A 16312-nucleotide genomic window follows, 5' to 3' on the forward strand; every position below is an offset into this window, starting at 1 on the left:
CTATATTCATATATGTCTAATTTTATTTGTATCTAGAGTTTGTTAACAATCCTATCTGATTCATCTTATTCTCTTGTAAGTGTGATAGAATAATTGTGTAAAATATTTTTCTCAAAAAAAATGTTTTTTTCTCTCTCTCTCTAGGAATCTGAGAAAAAAGGTTTAATGGAAAGAATCTATATGGTCCAAGACATTATTACTACTGTTCAAAATGTCTTGGAGGAAATGGCATCTTTTGGAGAACGTATTAAAAAGTAAGTGTTATAAAATAACTTGTTCAAAAGGTTAAAGTCCAAAGACAATACAATATAAATATGCTGCAAAAATATTCAATTAAATATAAGAGAAATCTTGGTTTTCTTGAATCTCATTTAACTTTAGATGGTCCATGACTAGAGACATGCATGCCTCACAATCTCTTAACTCATTTAGTAATGACACAGGAAGCAAATTTGCTTTTTATACTCTATGTTTTGAGTTAGAGCACTGATATCAAACTTTTTCAAGAGCCAAGGAACCTGCAAAACATGTGCTCTGAAAAACTCCAAACTAAATTAAAATGTTAATTGAGAAATGTTTAGCAAAATAAATAAAATACAAAATAAATAAAAAATACAGTATAACATAGGTAATGTTAAATTGTGATTTTTTAAAATCAATATTTGGCCTTCAGAGATCTGTTTCTAATTGTTTCATGCTGTTAGAGAAGTAGAAAAGTTATTTTGTTTCTGCTTCTATAGTTCCTAAAAAGCCAAATCTAAACTTCACTTGAACAGACTGTATTTGCATGCCCATTGATTGACAAAGTGTGTGGCATACCAGAAGCACTTAATAAATGTTTGTTGACTGAATGGGAGGATTTTTCTTTTTCTTAATAGCAAAAGTAAAGCTATGTCAGCCACACTGTTCTTGATGACATTAGTCTGAGTGCTTGTCTTAAATAGTAACACAGCTTCTGGTCTCTGTTATGAAGACATGTGGATGTGATGTTGATTTTGACAGTGCAAAAATAGCAATCAACAAACATCCTACCTGAAGAAGCTACTTGGGAAGTGGAAATATAAAATATGAAAATGAAAAGTAGTCATCCTCATTTTGTTCATTAGACTACACATAATTTGGCAAATGTTTATTAACTCAGAAGCCAAAGTAGCCTAGGGACAGCAAGGGATAAGTGAACAGAGAATTAGCCTTGGAAATTTTAAGTCTTGAAGGTTTTAGTCTTACATCGGATAATCATTTAAATTCCAAGTGCCCCGGACTACCCTAAATTGACAGAGCTGCTACTAATCTGCTTTGATAGAAGGAGTTTTCTCCTTAAAAGTGAAGATGATAGAATGGAAGAAGTGTTGAATTTGGAATCAAATGTGTCGGCCTAAATTCTGGCTCTTTCTCTTACCAATCTTGTGATCTGGGAAATTCTTGATGAAATTTATTGTCTTCATCTATAAAATAGGGATGCTAATAGTTGAACTAAATAATATTGCTATTAGGAAATTACTTGTAAACCCTAAAATACCATATTTAATTCTCAATTGTTATTGTTGCTCTTAATCTGTAACAAAACATTCAAATTGGGAAGCTAGGTGGCACAGTGGATAGAGCACCAGCCTTGGAGTCAGGAGTACCTGGGTTCAAATCCAACCTCAGACACTTAATAATTACCTAGTCCTGTGGCCTTGGGCAAGTCACTTAACCCCATTGCCTTGAAAAATCTAACAAAAAAATAAAATTATGACTATATTTTCCTGTTGCTTTATAATTATCTTTTCCAAATAAATTATATAAATTGTTCCATTTTTTATTAACAAAATAAGTGCCTTCTGGGGATTGGAGGTAAATTTTATTTTAATTGAATTGAATCATATATTATTCATCTGGTTGTGACTTAAAAGGGAAAAATTTTCAGAAAAGAAGGATTTCAATTCAAATGTATTATATCTTCATCTTTTGTTAGGGACAAAAGCAATACTGATTAATACACATTGAAATTAGCCTTGGAAATATTTTACTCCATTGAAGCTAGTAGTTGGTAAAACCATAAAGTGGTGATGGTGGAGAAGAACTTCATGTAGGTGGCTAAGAGGCTCTAATTGCTTTAAAAGCTTCTATGAACAAAAATGTCCATTGAATGATTAAAGAAAACAGAGGAAAGCCTCTTTTTTTTAAGAGGAAGACAGAAGAATGATTTAAAAAAAAATTACAAGGTCTTTGAGGTTCTACCCTGCCTGTGCAGCTGTGGTGGCAATGTCTGAGACATATATTCCAGTCCATGAACAGGGTACTGTTCTGACCAGCTGCAATGCAGGAAGACTTCTAAAACTGGTACTATTAATTTGTTTGCTATTCATTTTGATAATAATGACCTTAAAGAGCCTTTGGGCATTAAAGTAGTATGTCATATGTAACTGCATTGGAATTCCACTTTAATTTGGTGTTCATGAATCAGGAAAAGTTTTGCTTAACTATTTTTTTATCAATTGATGGATCAACTGATTTAAACAAAATATTTGGAGTCTAAAATTCATATATATATATGTATATTTCTAGTTATATGTAATATCAAAGATTGTTTAGAACTTTCGTGTCATTACATTTCAGTCATGACACAGATTTAAAATGTGTTAAATTTTGATTTGCTTTCTTGTAATTTGGTTGTATTATAGAATGTCTCCACAAATATTTATTAAACATCTAATGCATATTTTTTTTTAAAAACTAACATTCATATAACATTTTAAGGCTTTAAAAGTACTTTACATATTTTATTTCATTTGATCCTTACAACACCCCCTATAAGTTTGGTGCTACTATTATCTTCATTTTACAATTGAGGAAACTGGGGCAAACAAAGATTTTAAGTGACTTCCTCGGGGTCAAATAGCTAGTATCTTTATAAATAGGTGTTCAATAAAAAAAATTAATTATAATCTCCTTCTGACTATTTCATTTTGCCCTTGTATCTCTAACGTCTGATTATAGTTATAGATATGTGTTAATAAAGTGGCAATGTGGTCAAGATATTAGACTTGGAAACATGAAAACCTGAATTCAAACTCTGCGTCCAGTGTTCCTCAATATTTCTTGCCAAAAATTGATAATAATTAAAATAGAATCAGAAATAATGAAACAGAAGAGGTCTCAGGAAATATTTTTTCTAAGCTACATATCAAGGCAGATCTATTCCTATTGTTAAGGCCTTTCTAGGAGCAGATGGCAACTTTTTCTCAGATAATTTCCATTATAGCCAAAGCATGCTCTTATAGAAAAAGAAAGCTTTCTTAAAGAAAGCTCCATAAAAGTACAGCTACCAATATTCTGACAGGCATATTTCTAAGGCTTTTTTAGAAAAGCATCATTTTCAGTTGCTTGAAAGGAAATTTCAAATTTGTTTGAATCTAAAATAAATAGCACTCAACATATAGTAAGCATTGAATAGATACTTGATTGACATTCCAAAATTAATATAATGTGACACTAAATATTTCAGAAACATCTTTATTAAGTTCTTCATTTTTCTGCAGCACATTTAACTGGACAGTTCCATTCCTCTCTGGACTGGCTTGTTTAGCACTGGCAGTAGCCACCATTACTTTGTACTTCATACCACTGCGCTACATCATTTTAATATGGGGTAAGTTCTGCTTAGTTCTTCTTTCCCATTGATTTTCAGAAAATAATACAATTAACTTACATTGACTATAAAAGTTAATTATTCTATTGTTGATATTAAATATGAGATTATAAAAAATAACCTCAAGTAAAAAAATTTCCAGTAGCTCCTTGAAATGATCAGTTGTAGAAGATTATTGTAAGAATATGTGTATGTATGCATCCACCTCTTGCATAATGTTGAACAAATACAAATTTGAACAGATACAAAGCTCATGCTTTGTTCCTTTGCATTTTCACAACTTCAAAAACCCTTGATTAAAATACTGCTGAGTTTGTGCATCTTTGCAGGAAACACTATTGTTTATATATTGAATGAACACCCAAAAATTCCCTTTATATAATATTTTAAAAAAATGGACTCTTCCAATGGTTTTCCCAACATCATATCTCTCTCTCTAAAAGAAAAAAAAAATAACAGAGTCTCTAAGTCCAGATGCATTTAAAGAAATAATCTATGCCTCCCTGACTAATGCTTCAAAGATAAGGAAACCATTTATGGGAAGAGGGGAAAAAAACACTATTGTCCCTATGTACAGTTTTATTGATTTTTTTCTTTTTTTTCAGAAACAAAAATGGAAAATATATAGGAAATTTTAGCACTGGCTTTAATACTGTTAGTAACAGTTATGATTTAAATCTCTTGGTAAAAAGCAGCACTGGAGATTGCCTCTGGTTAGGCTCTGTATTGTGATATGAAAAGAACTCACTGCAGGATTTTTTTTAAATGTATAGGGGAAGTTGGTTAACTTTGAAAGATCTTCTGAGTGTTCACCCCCAAATTTTATTAACCTTTTTTTTTTATTAGAGTTCTATCAATCATGACTTCTCAATGCAAAAATCCTTTGACTCCTGCTGTTATCTAGTCTCTTGTCACTTCTGGCATTTTTCAGTCTTTGACTTTGAGGAAAGCCATATAGATGGCACAGTATACTCTGGGAAGCATTAGTGTCTAGGACATAGAAACTATTCTCTTAAAAAAAAGAGCAAAAACTGATAAACCACTCTGTAATAAAGGAATGACCTCAGATAGAATTCCTTAAAATGAATTTTTTTTGGCTTTGAAAGAAATTAAAATAGGGGCTTTTGGAAAAGGGGAGATTGATTAAAATTCTCATGTTAATCCATCCTCTTTTTATTACTTGGACATAGCTAGCACCTTACAATTTTTCATTTTCATGTTTTTTTCTAGCCAAGGAAACTTCATCAATTTTTGTCCTTATTGATCCTAACTCTTTCAGTTGTTCTTTTCTTCTATCATTTACCAAAATTGCTTGAAAAAGATTTTTAATGTACTGGCTACTTCTCCCTTCGATTTGGCTTAATATGAACTTATATTGTTAGTATTGAATACTTCAGAAGGGCAACAGGACTTTGTATTATAACTCAAAATACTGAATGATACATTGTTTACTGTGTACAGTCCCTTAATATATTTTAATCATTTATTTATTGCATTGTTTAAGTCAAAAATCACAAGTTTTAAAATAGGTTATCAATTATTTTATCTCATTCTAGGTCTACCAGGTTGGCACAGAATATATTAAAATATTTCTATAATGGTACTCATTCTTTACAAAGGCATCTTCATTATAATTCAACAACCATATCTCTTAAATTTTAGCATAAATTATAAAATACTTAATTTTCTAGAATTTTTTTAAAATATTAAGGTTTTTCTAAGATTTTATATCATCTGGGTTGTTCTTTCTTTCCCTTAATTTTTAATGAAGAGAAAATATATTGCTTCAATATTATTTATTCGGGAAACTTCTAGCTTTCCAACATATTAAAAATGATAATTAAGCACTCTGCTAGGACTTCCTCCCCCCCCATATCATTTTGAAAGGTACAATATTCTAGTGTATAAATACACAGTATTTACTTTAGTATAAAATACAATATATAAATATTTTCTAATGTGTCTATAATAATAAACTGATTTCCAGAAATCACTCTGGAAATTTGGTCTCATTATTCATTACATGATGTATTTCTTACCTTCTTAAATTGTAAATTTCTTAATGGCAGAAATATATCCTATTCTTCCTTTGTATAGTTCCTTTTCCAGTATAGTTCAATGCACATGATGGATTCTTACTACATTATTTTTAAATGTGAGTAAAGTATTTATGGGTAATAGGACCAACAAAATGACAAACTAATTACTTTCTCTACCTCCTACTTACTCATGTACTAATACTTCCCCCCCAAAAAAGTTCACTGCACACATATGTGCACGTACACATACATGTATATTTGCACATGTGTGTGTTTGCGTGTATGCATGTTTGTGTGTGTTTGTAAGTGTGCATTTATGCGTGTTTGAATATGTATATGCATTTACATAAATATAAAGTTTTTCATTTTGTTTGAATTTTCTGAATGTCTTACAGTGACTTACAATTTTTGCTTTTTCTAGAGTTCATCTTTCTTAAAGAACTTTCTTGATTCCCCTATGTTTCTCCCTGCTCAATTTCTTTGTCCTCCATTGATACCTCTTGCTTCTTACTCCCACCTCCCTTCCATCCCTCCCTCTTACTCTTACTCCCACCACATAATTCCAAGGCATTGTCCTTGTCCTTCATTTTTCTTTTTATCTTCAAAGATGTCACAAAATTTTTATAGAAATTTAGGCCTGGCAGAGCTGTCTAAAAGTAGAATGGTCTACCTCAAGATTTTTGTTTTCCTTTATTCGAAGTCTCAAAGCATGAGCTACGTGAACAAATATCAGATATGTTATAGTGAAGATATTTTTTTCAATTCTGATGATGTGAATCAAAACCTGTGCTAGCTTGAATTAAATTCCCTAACTCTGTACTTCTACCTAGCATAATTTTGAGCCAAGACTCTGGAGAACAGACCCAAGGCAATTTGAGTTAACTTTATCCCTAAGTAGACTAACCTAATAGCTTAGCAATGGGTCTTTTTTATTAAAAAGCATATAGGATGACTTTATGCATTGAGGAAATGTTTCAGGGTGGCTAGGTGGTGCAGTGGATAGAGCACCGACCATGGAGTCAGGAGTACCTAAGTTCAAATCCGACCTCAGACACTTAATAATTACCTAGTTGTGTGGCCCTGGGCAAGCCACTTAACACCATTGCCTTGCAAAAAAAAAAACTTTAAAAAAAGAAATGTTTCTAGGACATCATTTAAACCTCCTTATGATGCACTTTTACTTTCCTGTAGGTAATATTTTCCAATGGGTAATGGAGTATGTTTTAGTAAAGTTTTTTTTAAATAACCTGAGAATTCAAATTAAATGTGATACATTACACTAGATAGAGAAATTCTCTCAGGATATATATGTTTCATCATATGACCCCTGAAGTGACCAATTCTCTAATGGTGTGACTACCCAGAGAAGAGAGAGTATTCAGTAGGAGATGGTAGTCAACAGTGTTAAATACTTCAGAAAAGTCAAAAAGAATGAAGAAAGAAAAAAAATTAGATTTCTCATATTATTCATCATTAGTAACCTTGAAGAGAACTGTTTCAATCAAAAAATGAAGTCAAAAGCCCTAGTTTATCCTAGCTTCTATCAACCATTTGAGAATTTTATCAAACTAAGGTCCTGCCAGACTGAAAAAAGATTGTTCTCTCAAACTGGTTTTATACCAATATATCATTGTTCATGTATTTCTTCATGTCTAAAAATATTCCGTCCCTTTCCAATGTTATCTTTTTTGAAAATCTTATCCATCTGTCAAGATCCAGCTAAAATACCACTTTCTTTATGACTCCTCCAATGCCTCCTTTCCCAATATAGAAGGGTTTTTTTCCTCTTGAATTCCTTGCATTCTTCTTTCCATCCTGGTTATCTGAGTCTATATTTGTCAGCCTCAATATTAATTTGCAAGGATCTTGTTTTCTTTATTTTTGTGTCTCTCTCAGAATCCACCATAGTTCCTTGTATGTAATAGGCTATCAAATTGTTTGAATTGAGCTAAAATAAAGAATTGTAGAACCTCAGAGTTAGAAGAGATTCCAGGGAACTTAGTATCCACCCTTTATATGATTGGGAATCCCCTCAATGGCATTCTGTGGAAAAATGATCATACAGCTTCTTCTTGAAGATCTCTATAGATGGTAAGTTCAGTCCTTCTCAGGGTAAGCCATTGCCCTTGTAAACAAACTTAATTTTGAGAATTTTCCTTATCCTGAGCCAAAAACTACCTCTCAAAACTTACAATTCCAAGGTCTGCCTCCTAGTGTTAAGCAAAACTCAAAAGTTCTTTAGATATTTGAAAACAAATCTTATATCCCCACCTCCAACCCAATCAGACATCTTTTATCCAGGCTAACAGTACCCAGTTTCTTCCATATGGCATAGTTTCAAGTCCCTTTACCATCTGGTCACTCTCCTCTAAGTATATCCCAGCTTTTCAATTTCCTTTCTAAAATATTATTCTCAAAACTGAACACAATAATCCATATGTGATCCAACTGAAAGATCCAACCTCCATCATAATAGAGTCTATGATTACATTAATCCAGTTAGCATTAGCATTAGCTTTTTTTGGCTGCCTCATCATATTGTTGATTCATTGAATTTGGAATCTACAAAAATACCCTTCTTTTTTCCCTAAATTATTTTCTATTAGTTCTCTCCCCTCCCCTGATCCCTGGGGAGATGATTTTTTTCTGATCCAAAAGTAGAATTTTTATTTGTAATTATCAAATTTCATCTTAGTCGATTTGACTCATCAAGTCTATCCCATTTCAATATTTTGAGATCTAGATTCTGCTTTTCTGTGCTTCCAAATTCTCATCATCTTCATATTTGATAAGCAACTGCTCAGAGCAGTGATAAAAATGTTGAACATATTAAGATCAAGAACAGATTCCTAGGTGGTGCAGAACAGCTAGGTTGCACCTGCTCTGGAATCAAACACTTAATAATTACCTAGTTGTGTGACACTGGGCAAGTCACTTAACCTCATTGCCTTACAATAAAAACAAACCAAAAAAAAACATATTTCTGTAGTATTGTGATGGTTAATAATAAATTTTTGGTTCTACAATCTAAGATTTTTGATCTGGAAGAAAATCCACTTTACAAAGAAACTGAAGCCTAGAAATCTTAGCTGACTCATCCAAGGTCAATTGCAATATAATATCAGACTGAGATAGTATTGCAGACCTAAATTTAAAAAATAAGAGTAAAATTATCCTCCTACTTAATTTGCATGATGTTTTATCATCTAATGTACCTGTTTCCCTCACACTATTATTAGACACCACCAAAATCCTTCCCAAAATTCATGTATATTATATCAAAGAATGATAGACAATGATCTTACCCTTGAAAAGAAATGAGTTTAGATTGACTGTGATCCATATGACCTTGTAGTCATCTCATGTTTCTTTTCTAAGTGCCTATAAAACATGTTATTAATAGTTTAAATTTTTGAATTGAAAGCAAGCTCACAAGCTAGAGTGATAGATAACTTAGTTTAACATCTTCCTTTCTTCATTAGCCAGTCTGTTCCTAAAAACATTAGTCTATTTTTTATGTGAATGTCACATCTCAAGGTCATGGTCAAGGAAGCTAAAAAATTGGAACAGCATCACTCCTGAAGCTGAAAAACAACTCATGTTGTCTTTCTAATAAGCATTTCCCATAATAGGGAGGACTGAGGGAAATTCTATCCCACCTATTCAAAACTCTGCAATCTTTTAAATTGGCATAGACTTAGAACTGATATCATTTATGTACATATTTATGCAAAGAATTGGTCTTATCAAATCATTTTACTTTGATTTCTTTTTAGATTTAGGTCTGTAGTAAGCAACTAATCCTGGGAACCTTCATGCTTGCAAATATCTTCCTTTCTTTCTTTCCCTTCCAAAAAGTAATAAACTGATGATACTATTCTTTTATTTATCATAGAATATGACCTTAGATTCCTGATTCCCTGGGCTGAGCTAATTCTATTCTTCCAGGGCAAGAGTGGACCCCTGTGTATTTGTAACTAGGACTATATCTGTCATTAATACTTACAAAAGAAGTGATATAAAGCTATTCCCAGGGGTGGTCTGAAGGTAGCCATGTAATGGCAGAGGATCTGGTCTTTTTTTCCCTCCACTCAGATTCCTTCCTTAAAAAAAAAAAGGAGTGGGGGGGGTAACTTCATAGACTTTCTTTTGTTGAAATTTTCCCAACAATCGTCTTTCATAGTCTTATAAAATCCTTCAGTATTGTTCATTTGCTAGTTTCCCAATAGAGTGAATCCCCACATTAGAAATTCCTATTCTCCTTGTTACTCTGCTAAAGTATTCACACTGTATATCTACAATGGGACCCTGTTTCCATCTGGGCTAGACATTGGAAGCACCTTTTAATTTCCATAGATTATTCTCATTCCTTATATTGTTTCAAGGGCTAACTCATCCCGGCATCATTTACTTTTCTTGATTCAAGGCGATTCCTGGGTTTCTGACCCTTGACCTCATGCTGAAGAAAATTATGTGTGACTAAGAAAAAATAAAGTCCACAAAATCTTATAAACCATTGGTGTGCTTTTGAAATATTTGATCTCAGTTTCATATAATTTTTTTTATACTAACTAAGCTTTTCAGATTACTTCAGACAGATTCAGTGCATTGTGGACAACTTCTGCCTTTATTGGTACATTTGAGCTGCTGTTCAGGTTTATAATCTTCTCAGTCACTAAGAATGCAGTGTTTTGATCGGTTGTGATATTATCCTTGCCTTGCTGTTCATTGTAAAGACTCCAGATGCGCACACTATATATAATTAACAATAGAAGATATATCTTTTCTCAATACGTCTTTGTCTCCCTTCATCGTTTTCCCTTGTCTGTTTTCTTTTGCCAAAAAAGCCCACAATTAAATTTCTTCAGACTAGCATAGTTGAGTGTATTTTAGTTTAAAGGAGCTATGGGGAAATTTTAGCTAGAAGCATGAATTTTTCTGTGGGGGTAGAGGGGGGAAAAAAGCCCTGGTGGGAACAGCCTTTTGTCAAGGAAAAGGGTTCCATTACTGAGCAGCCTTTCACTGTCAAACCACCACATGATCCCATATTTCTGGACAATGGTCAGTTCCTATTACCTCTAGGGTAGTAAAGCAGTTGTTAATCTCCCTTTTCAGCATAAATGGAAGTTGGCAGTATGGGGGATAATAACTCGGAGGAAACCAGAACTAGAGATGAAATCAAAATGATATTTAATGCAATAAGAAAACGTCAAACCTTTCATGTGTGTGGAAAAAGTTCAATAGATAAATATTATTTCTGATTCTTTGAAGGATACTGACTATATAAAAACTATGCATCCATTCAGCATCATTAAGACTGAAAGGATCTTCAAGTATGAACCATGTAAAATAAAGATCCTATGGCAAAGCTTTGAAGACCACCTAGAATTTGTCTTTTTAAAAAAACCAAATTTATAACAAATGGAGGTGAAATTTGGTAAAAATAATATAGCTTAAAAACCACTGGTCATACTTTTAGCCAGATGCAATCTGAAAACAGAGAGACATGGTGTGGGGGAAAACACATATACAAAGAGGGTTTAGTCTGAACTTGCATGTTGACATAAGTTATAGACACCTCTGTGGGAGTTTGCTGTATATTGACATCTTAAATGTTGATTCCACCTTCTGATTATCATCACTCAAATCCTAAATTAACATTCACTTCATTGCTCAGAAAACTAGAAGTGATATTAGTGGTAGATAAATGAAGTTTGTAACCATAGTAAGATAATTTTCTAATAATAACTTTTTCATAGTTTCTTGGAGGATCAGGACTTAATCAATGTGTCAAGTTCTGTTTTTTAGCAAGAGGAACTGTGAAAATTATTGAGGGGAAGAAGAATGGGAGGGGACAGATTTAAGAAAAACAAAACAAGCCAAACAAACAAACCAAAAAAGCAAAAGCAAAAAACCTCATATTCCCCTTTTCCTTCTCTCCCTCCTTCCCTCACCTCCTCTCCAATACGTTTTGTCTAAAGCCATCAGGCAAGAACATGTTTGGGCTAATAAAGGCCTTTTCCCTTCTGGGACATTTGTTTTCATAGCAGAATAGGCTGTTAATCAGTATATTCCAAAAAAGCACATGAGCTCCACGGTTTCCGCTTGTGTACCTTCTACCCTGCTGCTGAGGCTGTAATGGGATTTTCACAACTAAAGCAAACTGAGTTCTTTTTCTCTCTTTCCCCCCTTCCTTCCTCCAAGAAAAGGCATTTGTGAATGATTCCACATGACAGCAACATGTGCATGACTTGAGGTCTAGTAATTGTTTTCACACTAATTTTTACTTGTGAATTCCCCTCCCCACCCCCACTCTCATCATCACCACTTGGCCAAGGGACTTTGCAAAAATAGAAAAAATAAAAAAGGCCCTATGTTTCTGGGTTTGTTTTTTTTTTTTTAGGCATAAATAAATTTACTAAGAAGCTTAGAAATCCCTATGCCATCGACAATAATGAGCTACTAGATTTCCTCTCCAGGGTACCATCTGATGTTCAAAAGGTAAGTAATGAATGACCACCACCAACAGGGGCATCAGGCAGCAGTAGCATTGCCCGCCACTGTGAAGGAAGAATACAATGCACAGGCTTTTTGAATAACAGAGATAAGAAATCAGAAAATCCATAAAGGGAGATGGATAGCAGGGGAGGCAGCTACAAAACCTTTGTCAAAAGCATAAGATGATTGTGGAAAATTATCCTGAAAAAGAGCTGCTTAAAAATGATCTGGAACTCACACCGAGTGGCCACCGAGCAATGTTTTTCTCACCTTTTTGCTCTCTGGCTTCCCTGAAGGGGATAAAATACACTCAGTAAGTGACAGAGACAGAGATACAAAGCCTGGGGAGGTTTTACTTATTTTTTTTCCCACTTCCAGATGAAGAGATGTTGGGAGGAGGGGGATTATTCTTTTCATTTTGTGCTTGCCATGATTATCTGCTTGGTGGGATAAACTCCCGTATTTTTCTTCTACAGATTTAGGAATCCACAGTCATAGAAAATGTTAGAGTTAGGAAAGAACATAGCAGCATTTAATCTAACATCACTATATTCTGAATGAGGAAACTGAGGTCTGAGGAAGGAAACATAAAATTCATTAGAGAGATGGAACTAGAATCCAGGTCTGCTGAATCCATTGAATTCTAAATCCGATTTACTCCTAATAAGTATAGACTAAGGATCTGGAAAAAAATGGACTCCAGATCAATAAAAAGCAGTATTAGTAGATCGCTGAATCTGGTACCATCCTCTTTCCCTAAATTTGCTGAGATTGAAAAAAAAAAGTCCAAGTAAAATATTACACATATTAGTCTTATTTGGTTGGCTAATCCTTCTGACCTGCTAGGATTCTAGAAAGGAGGCAGTTTGTTGTTGGAGTTTTTTAAATTTGTATTTTATTTTTTAACAGGAGTTATCACAGGTGCAGAACAAATAAGAGGTAGAAGGTTGGTGCTTAGGGAGACATTTGATGGTAAATTTCAGGGAAGTAATCAAACAAATGAACCATTATCTGAAAGAACCTAAAAATCAGATCCTGGTTTTAATCTGTAAGAGATTATAAAATAATTGTCAATATACCCTCAGGCATATTTGAATAAAATCATAACTTCAGAAGTTTGTAGATTCTTTTAAAGTGTTTGTAAATTGAGGAAAGAGCTCCTTGGTTATTTCTCTGCATTTTTTATTCTTATTTGATCAGTCTAAGTTCAATGCATTGTTGTTTGCCCTTTGACATTTACATTTGAAGGTAAAGATAGCCCAGTTCCTGTTTGTGTAATATTTGAGATTTATATTTATACCATTAGCCTAAATGGGTCTGGACTCCTTCGGGATCATCCCTGAATCCTCTAAGAAAGTAGATACTTTTTTTTTCATTTATTTTCTTGTGAGGAAGTATTGCTAGAATTTGTGAGATAGAATATACCATCCTAAGGGAATTTGGCCCAAATACTCAAAATAGTGAGCACATTGTGGCAGGTAATACAATATCATAATTAAAGCCATGCATATCTCAAAATTCCTACTCAGGACCACTTTGTCTCAAGCTCACCATCACTCATGAAATTATTTCTGAGTCCAATTCTGCAATCCTCCTAGTAGTTGAAATTCCCATCAAAACTACTCAGTGACATATCTATACACAGACTAAGGACTGATGCTTAAAGCATTAAGACCGATTTGTTACTGGAACAAGTACAGTGAGGAAAACAAATAGAGGATTAAGGGAAGATATACTGTACCATGAATAAGAATCTCAGTGCTTCACTGGGAAAACTTTTCAATAATACAATAGACAGTTTGCCACTAGGGACTCTACAATGATCATATTTATCACATATGTTTTAGCCATTACACTGTAAATGAAATTCATTTTAAACAGAAGTAGATCTAATTCTTGGGATCAGTATCAGATCTGGGACTTTTTCTCTTTATGGAAAAATAAATAAGTATAATTTGCTGACATTTTTCAAATTTTGAGATACTCATTTAAAAATGAATAATTCTGAAAAAGTTGTCATGCTGTACACTTAGATACACATGCTTTGCAAATCCCCCAGAGACTCTTATTAAACTTACTTACAGGTTAATGCTGGCACACACAAAAATAATCTTACAGTGCTGAGAGCAGGTAGAAAGCCATGCATCTCATTAGAAAAATCTGCTTTTAATATTTTGGTTTCATGAAATGATGCATGACTTCTCAAATCCTTCCTGCAATTAATCCCCCATGTTCCTGTGTTTAGAAAATGATTCATTACTTTTGAACCTTCCTTAGTTTCCCTTGGTTTGTCCTTGGGGAGCCATTAACACACACTGTAGTGAGCTTGAGTTACCTAGCTGCAAACGTCATGTCTATTTGTTTTTACAGGTGCAGTATGCTGAATTGAAACCATCCAGCAACCAGAGTCCCCTTAGGAAGAAGAGGAGTGCTCTCTAGGACACACACTGATTTTGGAATGCAGCATCTCTTTTTGGATTTGGTTTAGACTAGCACCAAAACCATTAGTGTCCATATAGTCATTCTGAAAGGGCATATTTATATCACATTCTCCCATCTTTCCCCTGTAGGAACTCATGAGTATTAGCATTAGTTTGTTTTTGGGGGTTTTTTGCACAGAGGGTCAGTTCAATTGGAGGAGACAATCTAGGGAATGTTCATAACTATTCCCATCTCAGAAGAACTGAACTAATACCTCATGTATCTTGATTTCCCCATTGGAGAATAGCAATGGCTAGTTTTTCTGAGTATATCGTCTAGACTTTTTGGACTGAGAAGAAACTTTGATCTTTTTATTGTCTCCACCAGAAGATTTAAAGAGCTATTTTTAACACCTTCATTTAGATCATTGTTCCCTTAAATGTTTTTATTCTAATATCTTTGATGCCCATCATCCTTTCAAATATTGTGTGATTTAGGGGCGTCTAGGTGGCGCAGTGGATAGAGCACCGGCCCTGGAGTCAGGTGTAGCCGAGTTCAAAGCCCCAGACAATTAATAATTATCTAGCTGTGTGGCCTTGGGCAAGCCACTTAACCCCATTTGACTTGCAAAAACCTAAAAAACAATATTGTATAAAAAATAAATATCTCATGTTGACCAGAAGGGGAGGAAAAACTTGAAGTTTCAATGATGTCTTAGTAGGTATTGTATAGTTGCAATTACTGTCTTGGTACTGGATGCCATATTGCTCCATAGGGTCCATTGCTGGCAATGGAAACGTCAGGAGCAACCAGTTTGAATAAATTAAAGAAATGCAATCTTCCAACTGAACAAAGAGTTCATTTTTAATTCAGTCCAATATTATTTCATTGATTTTATCAGTATCATTTACTTTTTTATCAAAAAATAAGGCACAACACTACAATTTTAGGGGAAAAGGCAGATTTTTAAAAATTTAAGTGAAGGGGACAAAATTGTTTCTTCCAATACATGATTTCTCTATTCAAATAAATCTCTACTAATGATCTCTCCCAATGCCTTTTTCTGATATAGAGGAGGCACTGAATCTCCAAAGGTTATATTTACAAAATCCTAGTTCTGACAGTTTCTACCAGGATGGAAAAAAAAAAGTTTAGAATCTAAGATCTAGAGGGAGAAGGATCTCAGAGGCCATCTAGTTTAACACCCTCATCATTTACAGAAGATAACTGAGATTCAGAGAGGTGGTATCATGATTGATATGAATCCAGGTTTTGTAAGCCTAGGCATAGACTGCATGTTTTTCATAGGACCAGCCTAGCTAAATGTATAGAGGCTCATCACTATGTTGGACAGATTTGTTTTGAGGCGGGTGCTATAGAATGCCTTTATAATTTCAACTGTTAATTCTTACATGTGCTGGTGGAGTTGAGGGTCCACAACAATGGGACTACTGATCCTTGAAGAATCTGTGAAATTAATCTAAAATTGGTTTATAGCTTAAAAAGTAAAATTTGTTCTCTTAATTCAATGTGCATTTATTAAGCACCTGCACTTTCCAGGCACTATGGACTGACTTACTAAAAACAAAAAAAAACAAAAAACAAAAAAAAAACAAAAAAAAAATGACTCCTACTTTCAAAGACCTTAAATACTATTGGCTGTTATTTAGGAACATCTTTAGGTTGGCTTTCTAATACTGGATCTAGGATTTCTTTTCTG

General features: G+C 33.7%; 1 protein-coding gene across 5 annotated transcripts in view; it reads left to right on the forward strand.

Annotated features, from left to right (window-relative positions):
• The window catches only part of MCTP2 (multiple C2 and transmembrane domain containing 2), a 266381-nt gene extending 250632 nt beyond the window's left edge, over positions 1 to 15749 (forward strand). For all 5 annotated transcript variants that reach the window (XM_074234164.1, XM_074234162.1, XM_074234166.1 and 2 more), the window contains 4 exons: positions 145 to 254; positions 3525 to 3634; positions 12077 to 12174; positions 14542 to 15749. In XM_074234164.1, coding sequence (XP_074090265.1) covers positions 145 to 254; positions 3525 to 3634; positions 12077 to 12174; positions 14542 to 14610 — 387 coding nt within the window. In that variant the 3' untranslated portion in view covers positions 14611 to 15749. The remainder of the gene's footprint in view (positions 1 to 144; positions 255 to 3524; positions 3635 to 12076; positions 12175 to 14541) is intronic.
• Positions 15750 to 16312: the final 563 nt, after the last annotated feature.

The sequence above is a fragment of the Macrotis lagotis genome, chromosome 4 (genome assembly GCF_037893015.1).
Source record: "Macrotis lagotis isolate mMagLag1 chromosome 4, bilby.v1.9.chrom.fasta, whole genome shotgun sequence".
Lineage (NCBI taxonomy): Eukaryota > Metazoa > Chordata > Mammalia > Peramelemorphia > Peramelidae > Macrotis > Macrotis lagotis.